The 25,183-nt window shown below is 37.1% G+C and overlaps 1 protein-coding gene across 1 annotated transcript in view; it reads left to right on the forward strand.

The window, feature by feature from the left end:
• LOC140145951 (receptor-type tyrosine-protein phosphatase kappa-like) overlaps positions 1-25,183 on the forward strand; it is an 83,412-nt gene that overhangs the window by 6,611 nt on the left and 51,618 nt on the right. Inside the window, 1 exon segment of the mRNA XM_072167689.1 lies at positions 413-544. Coding sequence (XP_072023790.1) covers positions 413-544 — 132 coding nt within the window.

Raw genomic sequence — 25,183 nt, forward strand, 5'->3', positions numbered from 1 at the left:
CATCTTTTTCAAAAGTTATAACTCAATTTAAATAAATAAAAATAAATTTGAAGCTCCCTAAAAAACGGAAGCGGGAGGGGACGAGAAAAATGTTTTATTTGTACTTGACCTTACGGATTTGATGTAAAAGCGCAGATGTACATTGGGATGTTCTGTTTGAAATCCACACTACCCCTGTGGAAGATTTAGCTAAAGTCTTCCACAGAGGGAGTGTGAGTTTACAATAGAATAGACAATTGGGTAACTTCTATTTGAAATAAAATCACAAAATCACAACAAAATTTCAAAGTTGCCTCTTATTTGACCAAATATTAATTTTTCAATTATTTTTATTCCCTTTTTCTTTATACTATAATTGAAATTTATAATAAGTTTTCATATTTTTTATTCCTTTTTTTTTTGTTAATTTCAGAATGTCGAGGTCAAACTTATGGTAATGAGTGTACAGGAGTATGCAATTGTGAAGAACTAAGCTGTGATAAAGTAACTGGAACATGTAATGGAGGATGCCTCCCAAATTGGGTGGAACCGGATTGCCGCATAGGTAAGATGTGTTGGTTTAGGGCCCAATTTGGGCTCCCAATAATTTAAACTATGAGAGTGATTGCAAATGTAGGCATATTATGGAAGATTACTCCCTGTATGCAGAGATGCATGCCACTTTTCCTGATTTATCAGGAATTCCTGATTTTTGCAATTTTTAGCCAAGAATTCAGGATATTTTTGGCAATGAATGAGTGGCTACGCTTCGCAACTTCCTGATTTATTTCAACAAGCAAGTGGCATATCTGTGTATGAAAGATACCACCCATGTTGGGTGCTATCTGATTGCCAGACTTGTTGATTTAGGGCCAAATTGTGCTGCAGTTGCATGTAACAAAGTGATTGGACTATATGATGGAGAATTCGCCAGCGAAGTGGTTACGTAACTCCCTGGTAACTGGATCACGCACCTTTTGGAATTGATAGTACATGCCATAGACTTTGTGTTGCGATCATTTCGATCGTGGTGTAGAACTCAAAAGCGTGATCCAGTTGGCATGGTGATGATCGGATTACACGTTACACTTCGCTGGCGAATTCCTTCTAAAGTTGGGTGCAATTCAGTTGCTTAAACAGGTAAGATAAAGTTGATTTGTAGCCCAATTGGGCTCTCATTTGATTGATATTATGACTTGTCATTATCAAAACAAAAAAAATCTTGACATAGTCAGTGATGGTAAATTTAATGTCTCTCTGATACATTACACAGGGGTGGGTGGGGGGAAAGCATGATTGGGGTCAAGTAAGTGGGGGTTAAGGGGATAGAGCACATATGTAGGGGTCTAAACATTTTGGAAAGAGATTATATTTTGGGTTTTGGTTTTGGTGAAAAACTTTATAATAACTATATGTCGGCTTATATAAAGATCATAAAAACGTATTTGGAATGCTTTGTATGAAAACACACCACAACATTATTAAAATGTTATCAAAATGTAATTGTAAAACGGTTTTTGCAAACATTTCTTGTCAAGTATTTTGTCAACACTAAAATAATGTTATGTTAGAATATTTGCAGTAAGTTATCAAAAATGTTTTTGAATGTTATGAAAATGCTATACCCTTTGCATACCTTTTATATTTAATCCAACATTTAAATGTTTCAGACAACCTTTTCCAACCTTCTGCGATCAAATAATGTCAAGAACGTTTTGCTGGGTAGGTCAACGTGTTGATAAAACAGATCTTTCCATAACTTAGTAATAGGTATTGCTCTAATTGGAATGTCTGTAATATAAATTAACAGATTCCTTTTAATATGGCCATTTTCCTGAATGGAAGCTTTGAAATAGCCAATAAAGCAAAATTGTTTCCTTTCTGTACAATTTAAAATCTGGTAATAATCATGCAGAAAGACTGGTTTGTGGAAAGAGTGGAGGGATATTGAGACGTTTAAAAAACAGAAACAAGCAAAATAGACAATATTAAATGGGCATTTTGTGTTCCACAGCCTCATCCCCCCACTTTTCTCTAACAAAGTTGAGATTTTTATACCACTGGAAACCTCTGGCTACATAATGTTTATGATCAAACAATTTCTTGTAGAACATATGGCCAAATTTGAATATCTCCAAACCAGAACGAAATTACTAGCCCATGGACACATGATGGAGCAGTATATTACACATAATCATGCCAAAAGGTAGACCCATGTTAAGAGTGATATAGTTGACCTGTCTGGTCCATATTGTGTATGTATAAAGAAAGTAGACAAAGTATATATGTTGTAGGACTTGACTTTATAATTTGTGATGATCTGAGCAAGGGACTGCCATTCTCAAAATAAAATATAATAATATTAATCCATGATGTTATAAGGCCCACCGATTACGAGCTGATCAAACTTTAACTTACAATAAATATATTCTTTTCCCCCACTGTACTATTTCATATCACTTTCCGTCACACCAAACCATAATTGCCTAATTCAATATAAAGTAATTGCAGGAAACTTAATTTACCACCAGTGTTAACAAATATTGCAAAATGTTTTCAGTGGTACATTTTTTTTCTGTTAATGTTTTCCATGCTAGCCATAGGCTTTAACATAAAAAGTTTCTCAAAATGTCAAGAGCTATCTCAAGAACCACTGAACCAATACTAGGCTTGTTTGTACTCATGTTAATGCATTTTACATGCTGATACCAAATATGTTCATGAAAATGTACAATTCTGAATTTTTGAATTTTTAACAAAAATTTGAAACTTGTTGTCTGCAGTCTACATCCATGTGGAGAGAGCTAAAGTTTGTTTCCTTTTTTGTGGGTGAACCACCTGCACTGGAAAGGAAATAGAAGAGGGATCATTAAAGGGGTACTCATGCAGACCCAACATACCTATTTTAGAATATCATTTTGAGGTCAAAGGAAACATTTTGATTTGTTACATAGAATGTATTGTCACCTACGACCTTGCTGGGATCAACATTTTCAATGGGGTTGCCATAGTACACAATGAGTGTCACCTAAAGACCCCAGGTTTTTACAATTTAAAGGACCCCATAGGCATATTTTATATAACATTATATTGATACCTCATTTATGTAATTAAAAGGGCATCATCTCCCCACTTTTCTCATAAAATGTTGAGTTTTTCACACCACTGGCAACCTCTGACTATATATGTTTATGTACAAAAAATTTCGTGCAGATTAAGTTGTTTAGCAAAAATATCATGAAATTTGAATTACGTTCTGGTTCACCAGAACGATATTACAACATATTGTGTATGGAGCAGGATATATACATAATCATGCATAAGTCTCAAAAAACAAAATCAGAATCAACTGAAATTTTGGGAATAACCTTTTTTAAATAGATATAAAAAGAGGATGCAAAGATGACAAAATACTCCTTTAAAAACCACGGGAAAAACCGCCACCCACATTTTGTTTATAGAGAGGCCTTTTATTGTAAGGATTGCAAGATTTCACTGAAAAGAGTGCATTTTATAAACGGTGTCACCAAAGGCAAGTCTACCAGTATTAGCAATACAGGAATGAATGATGTTTTCCTTGTTTAATTCAAAACTGTACATCCCAAAATCATTCAGTGCGTTCAGTGGCGGCGCTCACGGGAGGGGGACAAGGGGGGGCAAACCCCAAAATCACATCAGTTTCCACTTTTTGCAGCAATTCTGCGCAAAATTTGCCAAATTTGCCCCCCCTGAAATTCACTCTGCCCCCCCCAATGCCCCCGAAAAAACAAATTCCTGGCGCCGCCACTGAGTGCGTTCTAGTGAGCAGGCGGTTGTGGGGAATTTAGGGTGATGTAAGAGTAGAAATAAATTGGGTGAATGTGCAGTGGTGTGAGTGAACATCACCTGCAGTCATCTGTTAACCACCTTTGTAGGTCATTAATGCATAGTAACTTTCGCATGCAAAACCAGTGCGGGTAACGATTTTGCAGGTGACACAGGGAGTTAGCCTACGACAATACCACAGTACAGTGCGAACAGTCAAAATCTGACCTTGAAGGTCACAAAAATTATTTTGTTGACTTCCGCCCTGCCCACTAAATATGTGAGTTGTGAATTGTTACCCAGCATTTACAGTGCAGGAGAAACCACCCGATGAAGGTGAGAGGATTATAAATGCGGGTGAAGGTGAAAGCGTGGTAATGCGGGGTGCTCACACTGATTGATAGAGACTAAACCAGGAAGCTACCACACCCGGTGATGGCATTTCACACTTTTTGTGCAAAAAATTAATTTTGATGATTTTTACTATTTTCAGTATTGAAGTCAAGAGCAAATTGATGTATAGGCCTTTAAATGACTGTGCATATATCCCTTTCAAATGACTTCATTTCAGTGATACAATAATCAAAAAAATTTATGTTTTCAATTAGACCAATCAGTAGGGAATTATGTGTCATCTGCAGGATAATATATCTGTCTCTCGAGTTGTCATAATTATCAGGTTAGGTGGTGTGTTGATGTAAGATGATGACTAAGGCAAATATATATGATGCCTGATCTTATCCAAACCCCACTTGGGCCAATGGTCAGTGTCAAGGGTGTCAAACTTGCCAATTACCCTTAGACAGAGAAACTTAAAGAGCACTCAGACGCCAAATATGCTATTTGTGTTGATAATCAAACAAGACAACCATTTATTGACTTTTGTTTTTCAGACCGTCACCAAATACCTATGATCTCAGCTATTATATTTGCTATATATATAAAACACAGGAAAAATGAGATGCCAGCGAATACCGAATCTCACTCTATATAGCAGTGACTACCGCTGTAAATTTTCTTCCACCAAACCACCCATAGATCAAACTTGCCCTCAGGGTATGCCCCCACCCTGAGCTTAAATTCCGTTTGTTTGACCCTGAACTCCTTGATCATTTAAACAAAATATCATGGCTGGAAACCTCAACAATCAATTACGGTACTGGTGCATACAGGTCAAGCGCTCCAGGTGAAATTGCATGGGAGAATGTTCAACAGGCATGTGGCCTGAAGTTACAATGGATAAAAGATTAATGTAACATTCTAAGACATATATATATATATATATATATATATATATAGGGAATATGTGCCATCTAAAGGGTAATAGATCTGTCTCCCAAGTTGTCATAGTTATCAGGTTAGGTGGTGTGTTGATGTAAGAAAGTGACTAAGGTAAATATAGGATCTGATCTTATCCCAGCCCCACTTTGGCCAATGGTCAGTGTCAAGGATGTCAAACTTGCCAATTGCAATAATAATAATTAATGATGATAATAATAATAATAATAACCTGTAACCTTGGTCAGTGGAAAGTGGACTTTCTTCCCCAAATTTGGACCTTTTTTGTGACCAAAAAAGCTTTAAAATCTGATTTTTTGGCTCGCTAGCAAATTCTTAAATTTTGGGACTTTTCAGTACACTTTTGCCAATTTGGGCGGGGGTGCATCGTATCCCCTAGCTACGGCTCTGACCATGGTTTGGTTATGTTTAATACATCTCAATTTGGTGCGCCCAGGGCTGTACACAGGATTTATTGGGGTGCAGAATTTGAAAAAGTGGACCTTTTTCCAGGAGTGGGTGATTTAATGAAAAGTGGACCTTCTTCACAAAATGTTACCTTTTTTTGACCAAAAGCATAAAAAAAAAGTATTTGCTTGCTATGCTCACAAATTAGGATTTTGGGGACATTTTTTATACTTTGACCAGCTGCACCCATGCATACGGGCCTGGGCACGCCACTAGATGGGTCTCAGTCAGTGCTGTACGGTGCAAAAACTGATTGAGGAGCCAATGGCTCCTAACTTTATAAATTTAGGCGCCCAAATTTTGCTCCCAACGCACCATACATGTATTCCAACTTTTCTCAAAGTCATTCTGCCACAATGTTTATATCTACGTTCAATTTTAAGGGGGTTTCCCTGTCACAGCCACATGTTGCGTTGAATGAATCATAGCTGCTGTACTCAATCTACATACTCCATACACAGCATGTACAGTGTAGGCCTATAGATATGTTTTCCAGAAAGTCCCCATTGAGATGTCATGATATTCATAGCCGTACATTTGTACTATTGAACACTACATTATTTACACGTTTTGCATTTGCTGGCGAATAAAAGCTTCAACAGTTGGTCGCCATTGGCGCCAAGGATTGAAGGTTTAGTCGCATCAGAAAAAATCTAGTCGCCAATGCGCCTAAATTGGTCGCACCGTACAGCACTGGTCTCAGTATGGCTTCTGGTTGTAATTCCAGAGCCAACGTCCATTCCAGGCTTAAATTGAGTCGTGTGGCCACACACTCGAGGATTGACTTAGGAATCGCAATTCTCGAGCATGCTGATCCTCAGGAATTTTATAATCGTCTGAACCTGGCTATTGAGTGCAGCGTTAATAGCCATAAGGTGTGGTAATGAGACATTCATGCCTCATCAATTACATGCCCAATACTATGTCCCTGTTATGCCATGAGTCAAAGACATTGGCTATCATCAAGTGATCATCTCTTGAAGTACAATTACAAAGCAAAGGAAACCTCTCATGGGAGAAGGTTATGTCATGTCTATTGACCCTTTGCACGGGGGTCATCTCAAAACTAGGTTCTACCCGCAAACTGTGTGCTGTGTGCGAGTGCGCCCCGGCCCGTACGCAGGATTTTTTTTCTTTGCTGAAAAAGTGGACTTTTTTCCTAAGGGGGGGGGGGGCGATTTTGTGAAAAGTGGACTTTCTTTACAAAATTTAGACCTTTTTGAGAAAAACCTGTAAAATACCTGATTTTTTTTCTTGCTTCTGTTCGCAAATTCCAAAATTCCCCTGCACCCCCCTGCGTACGGGCCTGTCAGTGCGCCTGTCAAATGTGTGCTTCAATTACTGTGTACGCTTTACTAAAGCCTTCTTCTGTTGTGTTGCTAGAAAAGCGCAAGAAATAAAAATGCACTTTTTGCGCATGCATTTGCAGGCAGTACCTCATTTTGGTAGCAAGATGGCGGATCTGTGCAAAGGGCGACCCGTGGCGTAGCCAGCACTTTTTCAGAGGGGGGGCAAAGGGGGGCAAGACAAATTTTAAGGGGGCACCTTTTGCCGACAAAATCAGTTAATGTTACAAATGTGCGCAAACCGCGCTAAAAACTTTGCCATATTGAAGCTGAACTGGTGAAATATGGTACAGAAAGTGAATAAATTTGCGCGAACCGCGCAAAAATTGGCGCTTTTTAGGTTAAAATGGCAAAATATAATGTAGATTTGGTCAGAAACACAAAAAAGTCTTAAATGTCGGGCGGTCACCATCCCACAGGGGGGGCAAGGGAGGGGGGGGCAAGACTCACAGGAAGGGCAGCTGCCTTGCCCCCCCCCCCTGGCTACCCCACTGAAGAGTGATAGGGTGCAGCACAGGGACGGATCCAGTATTGTCAATGGCAGGGGGATGCAGTGGCTAGAATTGGGTAAAATTGGGCTGAGTTGGCATGATTTTGATTGATTTCAGCTTAATTTCTTATATGTTGGGGGAATTTTAGGGGGGGGAGTATTGAGGAGTATGCTGGATTTTCTCCTGTGTTGATCATGGCCAGCCTGGGTCAATGACTATCTGCCCTAAGTGTAATTATTTGCAGAAGGGAAGTGTTCTTAGGTGAGCTTTGGGTGAAGGTGAGGTAATTAGTTAATGAAGTATTGATTGGCAATTACCACCTAGGGCACTTGGCAAATGCTATGATAGCCCTATGGTTTAACTCTAAGACAGCCTCAGCATCCAGTGATAAAAGTGGTTTTCCAAGTAAAATGTTGGATGTGTGCTGTTAGACCAATAGGCCTATAAAATAAATGCAGTGTCAGACAAAAATCTTTGAACATGGCAAAAGTTCCAAGTCAGCAAAAACATCTAAATCCAGCGATGTTGAGGTCTTCATCAGTGCTCGGGCCCCAGTACTATAAAATAGAAATACTCGGAGACTTGTTAATATTTTGTAGTACTGGGGCCCGAGCACAGTTGTATAAATGATGCTGTGGGTGTAATATACTTTTCATCATATGAAATTTGGCTCATAAGGAAAAAAAAAAGTTTTGAATCCCTGAGATAGAGTGTCATTTCCCTCATATAGCTTGTACATAGGTTCAACCATATCGACCTATTTACACTATCTTAAGCTTGTAGTGATCGTTATCTATATTTGTCCCATTTTTAGTCGTTTGTCATTTTAGGATTACTGGATACACTAGGATCCACAACATGTTCATCTATAAGGGCACATTTCTTTAACCCCAAAACAGTTGCACATTCATTGAATGACCTTTGAAAATTTAGGTATACAAACTCATACTCCAACAACTTGAGGTCAAATTTTGCTTTATGATTGTTTAATTGAGGTTATTGAACTGTGGCATTGGGATGAGGCCATTGTGGTCCATAGTGATAGCAGGAAGTTCAGGCTCGGTCATACTATAGAATTACCAACAAGGATTATAGAGAGTCACTTGTTATGGTCAGTTGAGCATGTAGCATCAGCTTGGCCAATTCCATTTATTTTATATTATTATTCTATTTTATCATATTTTGTCACAAACTGTAGCCATGGTAACGGTAGGCTCATGATATAAACCTTTTTTCCTGAATTCCATCAAGCACTATTCCAGGGGGTACTTCCGTTGTGTTCCGCTGGGAGGGTGTCCTAGTAAGTTTGGATTGGATGTTTATAGCTGGTGCATGGCGCCTTCATTGGAGCAAAAGATTCTTCTCCATGATGCAATTGGCGGATGGTGACCATATTATTTTACGAGGACTGTTTGCAGCTCCAAAAGACCACCTTTTACCAGTTGGCCCACACCGTCAGCTCCAAAGACCAACCACCTTAAAATCCAGGGGGGAGCATACCCACATATTGGACACATGACTATTCATAACAGCTCCCCATTTCGGCCCTGGGTATAAATAAAGGCAAGTGAGGTAATGCGTCTTGCCCAAGTGCACAACACGATGGCACCACCGGGATTCAAACTCGCAATCCTGCGACTTTGCACAATTTTGCGCAACCGTTTGAGAAATTTTTGGCAACTTGGTTCAATTTTGGGCAACGTTACATACCTCTGAGCAACTTTAAGGAACTTTACACAACTTTGCAAAATGTTGAGGCAACTTTGTGCAACTTTGCAAAATGTTAAAGGCAACTTAGTGCAACTTTGCGCAACTTTGGTCATTTTTGACAATTTTGGACAACTTTGAGCAACTTCCCCTGTGACATGGGGCCTAAGGGAAAAGGCCTATAGAAGGAAGATTCTGAACCGGGAAGATTGGAGGCAAAAGCATTCCTTGTGTTCCTTTCCATTTTTATTTCAATGAATTGTTAGCAACTGCCTGCCTTGCCTGAGTATAGCTATGGCTGTCAGATTTGTATTGCATGATTTGAAAGATTTTGACTTGGCATTTCCTGAAATAGAGGTGTATGACATGGGAAGTATATATATGGCGACTCCCTTTGGGCATATATCAGTGCTTAATACACTCATAGAAATTACACATATCCAATTCCAGTACCCTTTTATATGTCTTATATTGTATTTATGTAAGCAGTGTGTCTAAATTTAACAAAATTAATAGATTATGACATACCCACCACCTCCAGAGGGGGTGTGAATCATGGCGGAAAATGGAAGCAGGGATACACTCTTGGGAGAACATGCTAAAAACATCTTAAAATTATTTATACCACTGTACCTGTACTTGCCGTGCACTCAGTTGTTGGCATATTTGTAATTTCAAGAATAGCAAACTTAATAAGTTAGTCTTTTTGGTGTCAAATTATTATTACAGCCATGTAAAAGTTCATGATGGATAATCAATTTGTAATTTTTTTTCACATGAAGCACTTTTTTCATTGAAAAAAAGACTAAATTTGAGTAAAAAATTGTGTTTTTACCATTTTCATTCATTTTGATTGTTTTAAAAGAGACAATATTCTTCTGACCTTAGATGTCTTTTTTCATAAAAGTAGTGAAACTAAAGATGGGGAATGCATTTTTACCCCCCATTTTAAAAGCACAATTCTGAAATCGGTATTTTGACCATTTGATCAGAGGGTTATTTGGTAAGCTATTGAAGACTTTTAAGGAGCAAATTCATGGCCAAATTAGTACCAAAACCCAGGACCGAAACATGCACCTATATAAAATGTAAGCAGAGTATTAAAGGTACACAACAGAAATAATAAAAATAAATGTTGGCATTTATACAGTGTCTTTCACGTGTATCAAAGCACATCATATAGGCTAATTATTCCGCTGTTGTTAGAATGTGTCAGCTGCCATATACCAATATTCATAGCAGCTCCCCATTTCACCCGTGGGTAGAGAGAGGCAAGTGAGTTAAAGCACCTTGCCGAGGGGCTCGGTCAGTACAACACGATGGAAACACTGGTACTCAAAGTCACGCAATTGGATCCAATTGTGAGGCAGAGCCCATGCCGCTGCATGCCACCATGAGCTACCGTGGCTTCAAGAACTAATAAAAAGCAAACTGAAGACGGCACCAACTGATCAGCAAACACGTTTCAGATGGATCTAAATAGATTCAAAAAGTTCACACAAGTAAGGAAACTAAACGTTAAAAACTGATGTGTAGAAGTCCTACCTGATGCTAACACTGATAGTATGAGAAGGATAACTCTGTAGGCTGTAAAACATGAATCACTGATTGATATCTACCATTATTGATGGATGGTTAATAAGTTCTGTCATTTACTTCTAATGAATGTAAACAAGAACTGTCTTTAAAAAAGACAACACCATGGATAAAGATAGTTTACTGTTAGTTACAAGCACATAAAAAAGGCTGCATGATGCTAACACTGATAGTATGAGAACTTGAGAAGGATAACTCTGTAGGCTGTAAAACATGAATCACTGATCGATATCTCCCATTTTTGATGGATGCTTAATAAGTCCTGTCATTTACTTCTAATAAATGTAAAAAAAGTTTTGAAACATTACTACAGTAGTTCAAGTATTTTAATAGTGCTCATTGTACTAGCTACCATACATTATTTTTGATGGAAATTGATGCTGGCATTCTGACACTTTCTCATTTTGATTTTTTCCAAATCTGCATGAGCTTGCAAAATTTGCAAGAGTTGAAGTCTTATAAAATTGTTATTTTGATGTGCATTGTTTAGTAAAAGTGTTATTACAAGCTGTATCAAAATGATTGGTACCATCAGTTTTCATTGATAATTGGATGAGTCTGACCACATCAAAATTCAACATGATACACAAATGTAGAGTAATTGCAGTAAATAGTCATAAACTATGGGTTTACATTCTTGACATTTCAAAAGGATCTGATGTTGCATTTGGCTTTTCAATAAACATCAAAATTGATGATGGGTGCCAATAATTTTGATACACTCTGACTATGGTCTGACCTACCAATCATGCTGTAATATGCTGTCAAGAGCTAATCTCATACCAGGAAAAGATGAGGTCAGAATTAACACATTTTGACATGCAAAACCAAAGAAAATAGTCTCAACAGGTCTGCAATATAAGCTCATAAGATCATAACCGGTCCATCAGCCCCAGCTCACATCAATTAGGAAAAGTCTGATTAAGTGATTTGGCCATCTGCAGTGGATTCATCAGAGCAAAATAAAGCATGATGCTGTAAAATTTCAAGAGTATCTCAAGAACCACTGGACCAATACTGGACTTGCTTGTACTTGTTTTAATGCATTGTTCATGCTGATTCCAAATATGGTCATGAAAATGTAAAATTTTTATTTTTTTTAATTTTTTTTTTTTTAATTATTTAAAAAAATTATTTTTCATGAAATTTTGAAAGAAAATTTGGAACTTTGTCTGCAGTTGACACCCACTTGAAGCAAATTAAAGCATGATGATACCTTGCTAGCTTTGTTGAAGCGAAGTGATTTTAATCTTCGTGAAAGGAAGACACATGCATACACATTAGGAAAAATGCTTTTCAATCTTCATTTGAACTTCATCAAAAGTAGACAATTCCATTGTGTTTACAAGGTCAAAGAAGGTGATCTCATAACATCAAAGATTTGTATTCATAATCTCAGTTGTTTTTATCATCAAGGGATTTTCCCCGGTATCCCCGTTGTATATATTGTGTGAAACCTACTCGTCAGTTCACACTCCGCAATCCCTACCAAGGGACATACATTTCAAATTTCATGTGCAACTACTGACAAAGAAATTGAACAGTCATTTGTTTTGAGATTTGATGTTGTCCAGAGCGAAGGTGTGTAACTGAAGGACACAGAATGAAGGCGTCTGAGAGTATAGCCCTACTAGGTAGGGCCTTTTGACCATGCAATCAGGGAATCGTTGTTATCAAGGGACTTTCCGGTCCCCATTGTATATATTGTGTGAAACCTACTCGTCAGTTCACACTCTGTAATCCCTACCAAGGGACATACATTTCAAATTTCATGTACAACTACTGACAAAGAAATTGAACAGTCATTTGTTTTGAGATTTGATGTTCTCCAGAGCGGAGGTTGTGTAACTCAAGACACAGAATGACGGCGTCTGAGAGCATAGCACTACTAGGCAGCACCTTTTGGCCATGGTAATCAGGGATTCGTTGTTATCAAGGGACTTTCCGGTATCCTCATTGTATGTAGTGTGTGAAACCTACTCGTCAGTTCACACTCCGCAATCCCTACCTGGGGACATACATTTCAAATTTCATTTCAGGAAATTGAACAGTCATTTGTTTCTATAAAGGCTTTGTTAATGATGTCAGAGGGAAGGTTGTGTTACTAAAGGACACAGAATGAACGCATCTGGGAGTGGCTTGGGACTTCAAAGTTCACAGTAGTTGTGTCGAACGGTCATAAAAATCATTGAGGATTGGGCATGCTCGAGAATTTTGATTCCAAAGCCAATCACAGAGTGCCTGTCGACACGACACAATTGAAACCTGGAATTCTTGAATTTCGATGTCAGTTGGAAATACAACTGGAACTGGTTCAGAGGAAAAACCATGGGGTGTGGGTCCAGGGAGAAGCACCCTTTATAGAAGTTTCGGGTTGGATGCAGTGATGTGTTTCATGGGCAAACATCAGCATGTTGACTTTGCTTAGGTATTGTTATTTGCATTTTTTGCTGAACCATGAAATGGTATCAGCCTATATTATTAGTGTATGTTACTAGGTTACTAACTAACCATTTGGTCTGAAATGGACATATATCTAAATGCCACGGAGGTATGGCACCATGAGTGGTGTCATATGAAAGAGGAAAGCATAAAGAATATAATAAAATTATTTCCACACCCGGGGGTGCCACTCATCATAAGACTTGGGTCAATATTCATATGGGTCATTTTCATATCTCAAAATGGTGTCAAATGAGAGAGAAAATGTAAACAATATAATAAACATAATTTCCCCACCGGGGGGTCACACTCCTTGTAAGACCTGGGTCAATATTCATATTTTGGGTCCTTTTCATATCTCGAAATGTCAAGAAGGTATGACCCCCGAGTGGTGTCAAATGAAAGAGAACAAAGTAAAGAATATAATAAAACCATTTCCACACGGGGCTATGGTGCAGTAACCGCTCGAGTTAGTACCTGTATGTAGATATTTTTGACAAACTTAAATTTTAAGAGGAAAAAGTTTTAGAGTGGCAGAAAAATGGAAAAATCTTTTTTCCCCTGTCTTGATTTTATTCTGCCACTCTTAATATTCTTCTTGGAACCCCAAGACCTGGATGCTGTGGATTTTTTTAACTCTGTCAGTTGGAACAGATTTTCTCTGTTGTTATAATTTGGAATAGTCAGGTTTTAAGTGATTCATCCTTGTTAAAATGAAAAAATGCCAAACGGATCCAGTAAGTTTACACTAGCTTTCTTGTAATAGGGAACCTGTCAAAGAGTGAAAGAATTACCAATAGACATATGGCTAGTTCTTAGCCATTAAATGTAGAAAAGACCCTAAATATGAATATTGACCAGGGTCTTTTAAAAGCTCTTAAAGGACTATTGCCCGGGTCACCGTGATGGGAAAAATATTCTTATTATTCTTAACTTTTTCTGTTTCAATTGACACCACTCAGGGTTCATACATTCTTGGCATTTTGAGATATATGTCCATTTTTAAAAGACCAAAGGTTTGCGGAGTTAATAAATAAGTCAGACTAATATAGGCTGATACCATTTCATGGTTCAGCGAAAAAACCTGTACAAACGGACAGACTTACCAGGATTTAGGAAGGGTCGGTCATCAGTATTTTTTTTATCCTATAAGGTCTAAATGACTGAAAAAGAATCAAAGAAAGGTTGAACAACTAAAAAACAAATTACAAACGTATTTTGAAACTTTTCTGATTCATTTAAAAAAACAAAAACAAAAACAAAACATGCTGTTCTTAATTTCATTCAGCTAAAATAATCAGCAAAATGCAAAATTTGAATTGGTGGGACCTTTAGAACAGAGTGAGTTTTTTTCTGTTGCCTTATAGTTGGTTTCTTCCTCATTTTTTGTTTGATTTTGATTTTGTATCATTTCCGAGATTAAAACAATTTGATGAGTTATCTATAGTTTTCCGGGGACAAGGATACTTTAGTTTCATTTGGCGCAGCATTCATTGACTCCTACAATGTGACCTAATTTCAGCTTATTATTACAAGCATGCTTGGTTACATTTTGATGGGTAAAATCTCAATTATATTTAAAGAAATTTGTGGATTGGAAATTTGAAGGCAAGTCGGAGCCTTTAGGCCATATTTGTCCATTTCTGGTAATGTTGCTTATTTAATAAGTTTGTTTCTGCAGAGTAATACATCGACTTTATAGGAAATGAGTCAAGGAAGCCACTGGTCACATTTAAATTTCTATATGTATTGCAGTTATTGAGTTATGTTAAATAACTTCCCCCACCCCACCCACCCCAGAAAAAAACCAGGGGGATAAAATGCATTACAATGAGACTTAGGATCTTAGCCCACACCTTTCTCTGTCAGCAGTAAAGTTAGCTCAATCAATAAAGGTGTTCAACTATGGTTTGAGAGGTTCTGGGTTAGAACCCTGGCAGCTGTATTGTATGTTCTAGTGGAAAAATTGAGTTAGCTTGAAATTCCCCTGGACAAGGAACTTACTGCTAATTGTCTCCTTGTAACCCCTACGGAACTCGGGGAGCTGATCTTGGTTGCGAAGGTCATTTGTGGAATGTCTAGGTATGCGTAATGCGCTCTTGAAAACTGCAAAGTCCTTGTGCTGTTAAATGGATTATGGAATGATGTGGGCCGTAGTGGCCAGACAACCTGTGAAGTGTGCTGAGGCTTGTGTATCAACATCAAGGTGTTGTGCGTTATAAATTACAGTCCAACCTCTTTTATCCGGCCATGATGGGACCAAGAACTGTCCGGATAAGTGCAAAATCCCGATAAGTGAATTACATGTAATTCTGCATTGACTGTCCCAAGTACTGAAATGGTGACAACAAAAGATTGTTTTAACATGGGGTAATAAACATAAAAGATGGCTTAAATGCAACATAGCTACATTGTATGTCATTCTAACCATTCAGAGCATGGAATTAGGTGTTAAATCATCAAAAATATGTTTTCCTGTGAAGATTTCACAGCCGGATAACAGAGAGATCCATATAAAAGAGTCCGGATAAGAGAGGTTAAAAATAAATCACTGCGGTAATAATAATATTTTTCTCCGTATTTTCAGCAACACTCCAACTTGTCTTAAGAAGCAATTGATACAATGAGTAAATAATTTAGTTTTATAGAGTAGGAAGTTGAAGATTTGACGCTTGCTATTAACTGTGCAATCTGATATGAATATGTCACTTCAAAAAGCTGTTATTAAGTGATGCATATGTTGTGATAAAATAGAATGATTCATCCGTAAAGTTCGTAATAAACATGATAAAGATGAAGATATTTTCAAATTTTTTATCGCCATCAATGCAATTTAATAGTTGCTAATATGCTAATAGTGTAAAGATGGTGGTGGGTTTCTTGACATCAGTTGCATAACCAAGAGGGGGCAGCTGCCCCCTGTGTGAAGTCTTGCCCCCCTCCCCCAGGTTTCCTATGAAGATCACACACAGCCGGATAGCAGAGAGATCTTTGTAAAAGAGGTCCAGATAAGGGAGGTTGGACTGAGTCTGTAATAGTACAAAAGAATGACCCTTTAAGGGGGTACTACATCAACGAGGCCAAGAGGGGGACTCTGATTACTGGGCAGCTCAGAGTCTCCAAAAAAAACAAAAAAAACAAAATTTGCCCATATTGGAGTAGCCTATCCCAATGGCTCTAAACCTTCATCATGGGCCAAAGAGCGGAAGAGGAAGATTTACTTCTCAACGGTCATTAGGCTGGTGTTGAACATGTCATCATTGGTCAACCTTCCAACACTGGCCAACATGTTCCAGATCAGGGGCGAACTACTACATATTGGTAGATCTCGGCTGCTGTGTGTCCAGAAATAAGCAGAAACGGGGCTGATCACCCGTAAAGCTGCTGGGACTGGACCAAAATAATTCCCAGCAAAATTCATGATTACGAAAACTACAAGCAAATCTTCGAAAATACCGAGGGTAGATGAGCGGCAGTCTACTGTTGACTTCATGACGGACCAGCGGGAACTCGGCACACCATCACGAACTGTTGGCCCTGATTATTGTCGCCTGTCTACCTTCAAACCTCTTGTAATATCTACTTATAATGTCCGTACTGTAAATCAACAAGGGAAAATGCATCAGCTTTTCATGGGCTGTGCTGATGCAGGTATTGACATTGCCGGAAAAACATCGTCGAAGAATATGCGCTTTATATTCCACCACATGGGAAGAGGAAACCGGGAAGGGCGCACACTGTACTTACAGTATGTCCAGCACCTCCTGGGAGATACTGAAGGGATGCTGCAGCCAAACAAAATTGTTTCGCTTGCCCAAGATCGTATTAGTTGGAGAAAGCTTGTAGTCGCCTGCTCGGCAGCCGACTGATGATGATCACCCCTTGATAAATTTGTGACTATTTTTGCATTTTTCTCAAAAAACAATAACACACTGGTAACAAAAGTTATGTATATTATAGGGACAAGGAATCCAGTTACTACACTGGAATTTCAGTGACTCAAGTCAAGTGGTATGTTATTTATGACAAGAATAGAGGTACCGCTAGAATGTACCTCATTTCTTAACATTAATGAACCACTTGTCTTGAATCACTGAAAGTTTAGTGAAGTAATTGGATTCCTTGCCCCTATAATATACATAACTTTTGATACCAGTGTGTAGTTATTGTTGGAGAAAAATGCAACATTATCACAAAATTTATCAGGGGAGTAATACCACCTTAACTGCTCACATCTTTTGAACTGGTTGTCCAAATTCAATGGGGTTTCCTGAAAAATGTAGCTTTGGAATGCTGCTTACAATCCTTTAAGAAACTAAAAATTGAATATGTTCGACTTGAGACTGAAATTTGATAAATCTAATGACATATTCTTAAAGTGTATGTAGCTGGGAGGAAAAGCCGACGATCAATTGAAAATTTTGACCTTTCATATTGAAGATATGGATTTTTTCCCAAAAGACCTAATTTTTTTTTTGGGTGTTTTGGGAAAAAATCCATATCTTCAATACAAAAAGGTCAAATTTTTCAATTGATCGTCGGCTTTTCCTCCCAGCTACATACACTTTAAGTATAAATCATCAGATTTGTAAAGTTTACTTCGAGTACTGTTAAATATCAAAAATAATTTTTAATCATTTGCCATAAAATGCGTATTGCATTGCGAATTTCAAAAAATTTAAATTATTTGATATCAGAAGGACATTCTTCGTATTCAGAATGCAATTCGATATGTCTGATGTGCTCTAATGTCCCACAATAAATACTGTCCAAACGTTCATACCCCACTCCTTAATTCAGGCTTTTCAAACCACCAAAAAAAACGGATGGTGAAACAACTTATGATCATGTCCCTACAAAACCCAGAACAATACAGCAGATCTCTGTTAGACCGAGTAAAAAATAAAACATGTTTCTCATCCCCACCTGCTTCCTTTTTTGAGGCTGCTTCAAATTTATTTTTATTTATTTTTAATATAATTATTTAGTTATTTCTTGTGTAAAAATATGTCTAGGAAGTTGAGATACAATACAAGAAACACTTCTTGAAGGTTCTGTAGGCCTAATCATTAGAGGAGCATACCTACCAGAACAATAAAAAACAATGCCTACTCCCTTTTGAGGCATTATTTTATGTGTTAAATACAGAGCCAAATATTTATACCTCTTTTTCCAATAAAAAATAAAAAGCACCTCATCTTTTTTTCTTTTTTTTTTTAAACCTGGATGAGAAAGTTGTTTTTATTTTTACTCTGGCTTACCACGTTTATGAAATAATGGTAAAGTAAGCAGTGCCTATAATATTACAATCCAGACATGGGTATCACTCAACATGATTAAAATATATTCTATTTGATAAAACAACATACAATTTCTATGAATGGGTGGAACATCTTGCATCGCCACAGGAGATCATGATTTTGTCTCAAGTGTCTGGGAAAAAAGTGTTTGTTATCTTTTGTTGTCTAATTATATTCCTTTGAAAATACAAAGCCGGAAACATGATTCTACTGTACAAGATTCCGCTTCTTATTCATTCAACGTGGGAAAATCACTTCTGATTTATTAATGTCAGGGAAGATATCTTACACTTCCCATAATGCATTTCTCCCATTTTAATTTCCTATACTGATTTGTTATATCTAGTGGAACATGGATTTGTTATACATGTATGTACTGAAAATTTTGCAATTTGTTATGTTGTAAACAAGTTAAAGAAACGGAGCTCAGACAAACTGGCATTATAATAAAGGAGAGAAAAAATCAGAACCGTTCGGATTCGAACCAGCGTGCACTAACGATTACATGTCGTATAGCTCACCACCACACGCCACAACAGCTCATGGCGGATCTACCGGCGAATTGAACATGTAATGATTTTATTCTCTCGAAAATGTCTCACGGCCAATGTAAACAAGTTGGCGTCTTGCCCAATTTCTTGTTTTCAAATAGTCCAGTGTTTGCCCCGATGACCTGGTTATTAAAGGTCAATATTTTTGTTAAGAATGTCATATATTGGGATGACAAATTGTGTTTTGCATGCAAGTTTGTATCTGATAGGATTTTTATTGACTTAGCAACTTGATATTTATTGATATGATTCTTGAGTTCCTATTATATAAGGCCAAATAAAAAAATAAACATGTTTCACGTCCCCTCCCGCTTCCTTTTTAGAGGTTTCCTGAAATATATTTTTATTTTTTGAAATTCACTTATAACTTTTCAAAAAATATGTCTAGGAAGTTGGGATCCTTTCTGTAGCCTTGTTAAGATACAAGAAACATTTTAGGAAGGTTTTGTGATCATTAGAGGGGGTGTAACTCTCAGAACAACAAATAAAAAAGAGCCTCCTCCTTTTTCCAGACTAATTGTATGTACGCTAAAACAGCTCTAAGTATGGGTATTTACATCAATTTTGCGATAAAAATAGAAAATAAAAAGCCCCTCTTCCTCCTTTTTTTGAAAACCCGGACGTGAAACATGTTTTATTTTTTACTTGGCCTAATGACAACTTTTCTAAATTGACCATGAATGTTTGCCATATATATGGCAACAAATTGTTGCTTTATGTGGGACAACAACCAAAAGATATGAACTGAAAATATGGACAGTGATGCTAGAGATTGAGAGCACTTGAAAAAAAATTGTTTTTTATACCCCCACCAAAAAAATGCCTTATTTTGTTAATTTTAGGAAGTGGTGATTGACTATACCAGCTTTATATGCTATTGTTTTGTAAAATAAATTGTTTTAAAGGGGCATTTATATCCCCTGACTGACAGCCTCATCCCCCAACTAACTCCAAAACAAGTTGAGATTTTTATACCATCAGAAAGTTTCTTGCCGATTTGGTTGTTTGATAAAGATATTGTCCAATTTGTAATTTGGGCTGTAGACAGCACGAAATTACAACAGGTACTGTACAGTGAGTGACTATGGTGTGCTGTAGTGTAATTATGTGTTAAGGCCCATGTTAAGGGACGCACCATTAGATATTATCGGGGGGGGCTAGGGAGTTTTTTGAAAAAAAAAGTTTTGCCTCACTGATGAGTAAAAAAAAAAAATTTTGTCTCACTGATGAGTGAAAAAAAAATTTTTTCCCTACCCAGCTCTGTATAAAGGTATACATTAAAATTGAAAAAAGACAACTTTGCCGCCAAAGGTGGCGAAAAAAAAAATTTTGCTTCGAAGTCAGCGAAAAAAAAAAAATTTTGCGCTTCGGTAACAGAAAAAAAATTTTCTGCCTGACCCAAACTCCCTAGCCCCCCCGATAATATCTAATGGTGCGTCCCTAAGGTGCCTTAAGGTTGGTTTTAACCCTGGATATATGGAAACTTTTGGGCCTCATATCAGCTTAATTGTTCATCTAGGTGTACATTAGGGTGGGCCAAAAACACTTTTTTTCTCGGATCGACTTGGAACTCTCGGAGAATTTTACTGGGGTATATACTAGTATTGTGCTGAAATATCAGTAATATCGGAGCATGTTTCGCCCAGGCAGTAGATTTTCACAAAATCCCTACTTGTTTGCTATTTCTTACTGTATAACTCTATATAGAAATCAGTAGAAACAATCTGGGAAAAGTAGGCATTCAGATGCCATCCTAACCAATATTAAACACTTTGGGTAGTTTGTTTGGACCCTCTAGAACATCACCAAATAGCAAGCCGTCTCCAATTGGTTACCATTATTTTTGCTAAAGACACGCATGTAAGTCAAATATTAATGATATTTGAGTTGCTATTTTAAGGGGTAGGGGTAGCATTATGGAGAATTTCCCCAGTTCTACTCAGTCAAATTTCCCAAATGCGGTATTGTTGCACAGATATGAACTGCAGCATTGCCAAAAATAAATGCTATATGATTTTCGGTTATCCATGTTTTGACCAGAGGTCAAAAGGTCACAGAGCCTTGAAAATTACTACAAATTAGGCATCACATGACCCTTTAACCCCTGGTCATGTCAGAGCTGCTCTAAATTCATATCTCATGTATTTTTTGTACTTTTGCAGTTCATATCTACCCAACAAGACCAAGATTGTGAAATTTGACTCAGTAGAACTAGGGAAATGCTCCATAATGCTACCCCTACCCCTTAATTTAGCAACTCAAATATCATCAATATTTAACTAAATACAGGTCTCTAGCAAAAAATAATGGTAACCAATTGGAGACTGCTTGCTATTTGGTGATGTTCTGGAGGGTCTAAACAAACTACCAAAATTGTTTAATATTGGCTATTATGTCATCTCAATGCCTACTTTTCCCAGGTTGTTTCTACTGATTTCTCTATATAGAGTTATACAGTAAGAAATGGTGAATAAGTAGGGATTTTGTGAAAATCTACTGCCTGGGCGAAACATGCTCCGATCTTACTGATATTTTAGCACAATAGTAGTATGTACCCTAGTAAAATTCTCCGAGAGTTCCAAGTCGATCCGAGAAAAAAGGTGTTTTTCGGCCCACCCTAGTGTACATATTTAAAATGGCAAAGTTGTGATGAATCCATATATCAAATTTGGGCAAAAATGCTCAGTTTTGGAGAAAATTTCAAAAAAAATGTTGTTGTTTTTTGGCCCAAATTGTTTTGGATAAAGTAACCCCAAAAATTATTTAGAGGTTAATAACTGCATCTGTTATTTGGAGGGCATTGTGAAAATCTAAACATTTTGCCACAGGAACCCAAGAATATCCCGGGATATTCCGAGGTCCAAAGCAAAATGTTTAGATTTTTCACAATGCCCGACCTATAACCGATGCAAAGTTATTAACCTCATTCATAACCGTCACTTTGATCTTTATAACTTTACAAAATAACACAAAATTTTCCTCAAAAGTTTGTAAAAATAAACAATTCTTACATCTTCCCTTTCCCAAAATCGATCAGGCTAAAACAAAATGACCAATTGCGTATCAGAATCTGTGCAAATATGGTAGCGTGCAATCCAAATACGGCAGCCAGTGCGCGCGCAGTTCGTTGGACGCACAATACGGCGCACGCAGAAGTCAATTGTGTGCGACATTGGAACAATTACGCATTTTGCGGTCAATTGTGAGATATTAATGACCTCGATTTGCGTTAGCGTTTTCACAAATAATAAAATATGATTGGATCGCACGCATCGCGTTTATTAATGAGGTTATGAATATTTTTTAAAAACTATATATAAATATCTGGGACCAGTTTTTAATTTTTTTTATTACATGTATTTTGACCAACTTAAAGAAATTTTCACCAAAAATTGTTGAAAAGGCTCAATTTTGCCAAAAAATCATAAAAAGCCTAATTTTTGCCCTAATTTAAAATATTTTTGGTGAAGTTAATCAAAATAAAAAAAGTGTGCCAGACATTTATATCTGGTTTTTAAAAATTTATTAATAAAGTAAAATATTACTCAAGAATTTTTTGTTATGTTTTTTTTTTTGGAGGTATAGGGGGATTTTCTCTAAAAAAGAATTTTTGCCCAAATTTGACCTCACAGATGGATTCATCAAGTCTTTGCCATGCCTACTTTAATAGACCAATGAGTTAGCAGTTATGAGGTCCAAAGGTTTCCATAATTTTTGGGTTAAGATCAACTTTATGTCACAAATTCAATCCCGGTGGGTTCAGTCTTCACTGACAATGTGTATGCATGATGGTTCCAATTAGGGGTACTTTTCAAGAAATGTCCATGAATTTTCGAGGACAAAATTGTTCATGATTGTCCAAATTAGGGGTGTTTTGGAGCAAAATTGTCCTTGAAATGAAAAATAGGGTATATGTCTAGGACTTTCGTCCGTGTTTTACCGCTACAGTTTTCGTTATTGTCCTCATTTCCCCGTGAAATAGGGGTCAAAATTCAAAAGCGTCCTTAAATGGTAAAAATAGGGGTATTCATTTCGAAAAAATGTCCTTGATTCCTCGTGATAAGGGGGTGAAATGAAAATCGTCCTCAAAATGATAAAAATAGGGGAGGTATTTGGGGCAAATTTTCCTTGATTTCAGCGCAAAATAGGGGTAAAATTGCTGCAAATGTCCTCGATTCCCCGTGAAATAGGGGTCATTTTCAAATCCTGGAACGGTCATACGTCCTACCTTTAAATACAAACTGAACCCACCGGGAAATTCAATGTCCGAATCAATTGAAATATAGATCATGATCACCTTGATGCACCATGATTCACACTAAATAACTACAATCAACGAAAAATGTCTTGGAACGCTTGCGTGTAAATAACGGAAAACTGTCACCCCTCTCCCCCGTGCAATGTTGAGAAATACCAAAGTCTTCAGCGGTTTCCCGATGTGTTCCAACATTGATTGATGGGGAGAGGGAAGGTAAATCATTGTTGTAGATGTCATGCTTGTTCCCAGGCAAAATATACGTCATTTCCATGATCATGTGAAATTCTGCACGGAATTTCGACAGAGTGTATCAAGCGTTCCAAGGACTTTTTTCGTAGGTTGTCTCTGCGAGTGCAGAATATTTCATCTAGATTTCGTTTTTGTCTCATAACTCAAAAACGGAATGTCGTATGAGTTTCTCATTACACACGATTTGAGAGTGGATTATATGCTTTGGAATCATGACAAAATTGTTGATAAAGAAATTGGCTTCTTTAGGAAGTGGTCACTGCAATCACCCCTATGCTAAAATACACACATTTCGCAATTATAGCTCTAAACTGCTCTAAAATGTAGTTTTTGTCCCATAACTCAAAAACAGAATGTTGTATGATCTTCATATTTCACAGGATTTGGAAGTAGACCATGTACTTATGAATCAAAATACAATTGTTGATAAAGAAATTGGTTGGTTCAGGGAGTGGACACTGAAACACCCCATACCCTAACATACACGCATTTAATGACATTTTTATGCTATATCTTAAAACCGAGAAATCGTATCACGGCTCTAAGCTGCATGATTCGAGTTGTTTAATTTATTTTGAAATTAATATTTAAAGTTCACCTTCATAGCACTTGTCAGATAGGTGAACGAGCGTTACAAAACAGAAAAATGAGTTTTAATTAAATACTAAAACCGCATGTACGTTAAGATTGTAATGAAGTCAATAATAAACTACGACTGTCTTCAGTAGATAGCATTAACTTGTTTTTGACATGATGTAACAACTATCTTCAGCAGATTTGTGCTTCACATTTTTGTGTATGGGGTGTGTGTATAATGTGGTGGTGTGTGCGTGCGAGGTGTTGGGCGTGGGATGTATGTGGGGAAGGGCGGAGGGAGTTGTAGGACTATTATAAGATCACATTTAAATCGGAAAGTATTTCATTTGGGGGCTTTTGGGAAAGAAAGAAAGAAATAATTAAATTAATTAATCAAACATAGAGAAAGAAAGGAAGAAAGAAAAACAGAAAAATAAATCAAAAATGTATACTTCATGTATTTATAATAAACAAATATTTTCACCGGGTTCACCGTCGCAAATAATAAATGAAACATAAAAGTAATACCGCCTGGGAATCAACCCAGGACCTCATGTTTATAAGACCTATGCCTTAACCACTCGGCCACGTGAGCTTCGTGATTAAGCTGCTTGCAATTTGAACCTATAAGCGGTCACTTCAAACTTTTTCCACGTTCATGTTTTTATTTATTTCAAATGTCTTTCGTTGATTCATTCATTCATTCATTCATTCATTTTTCTTTCCTTCTTTCTTTCTTTTGTCTTTCTTTCCTTTTTTTTTCTTTCTTTCTTTCTTTCTTTCTTTCTTTCCTTTTTTCTTTCTTTCTTTCTTTCTTTCTTTCTTTCTTTATTTTAATAAAAAAAAAGAAAAAAGAAGCATTGAAAATAATGAATGCATAAATTAGCAATGATTCACGCAAACAAAACACGAATAGTCAAAGGGTGTAAAGTGTAAACCCATAATGGTAATCTGTAATGGTAAACTGCTGCATTGAATAGCGTGCATACTGAGCAGTTTGCCCTGCATTGATAGTAATATATACGTATAGATATTTATTTCAATTCAAAATGGCAAACTGTTAACAAATGTCATAAATGCGATCAATTTGTCATTCCTTTTGTATTCAAACATCCTCAATTGGTGTAGCCAAGGTAAA

This window comes from Amphiura filiformis, chromosome 2, assembly GCF_039555335.1.
Source record: "Amphiura filiformis chromosome 2, Afil_fr2py, whole genome shotgun sequence".
Classification (NCBI taxonomy): domain Eukaryota; kingdom Metazoa; phylum Echinodermata; class Ophiuroidea; order Amphilepidida; family Amphiuridae; genus Amphiura; species Amphiura filiformis.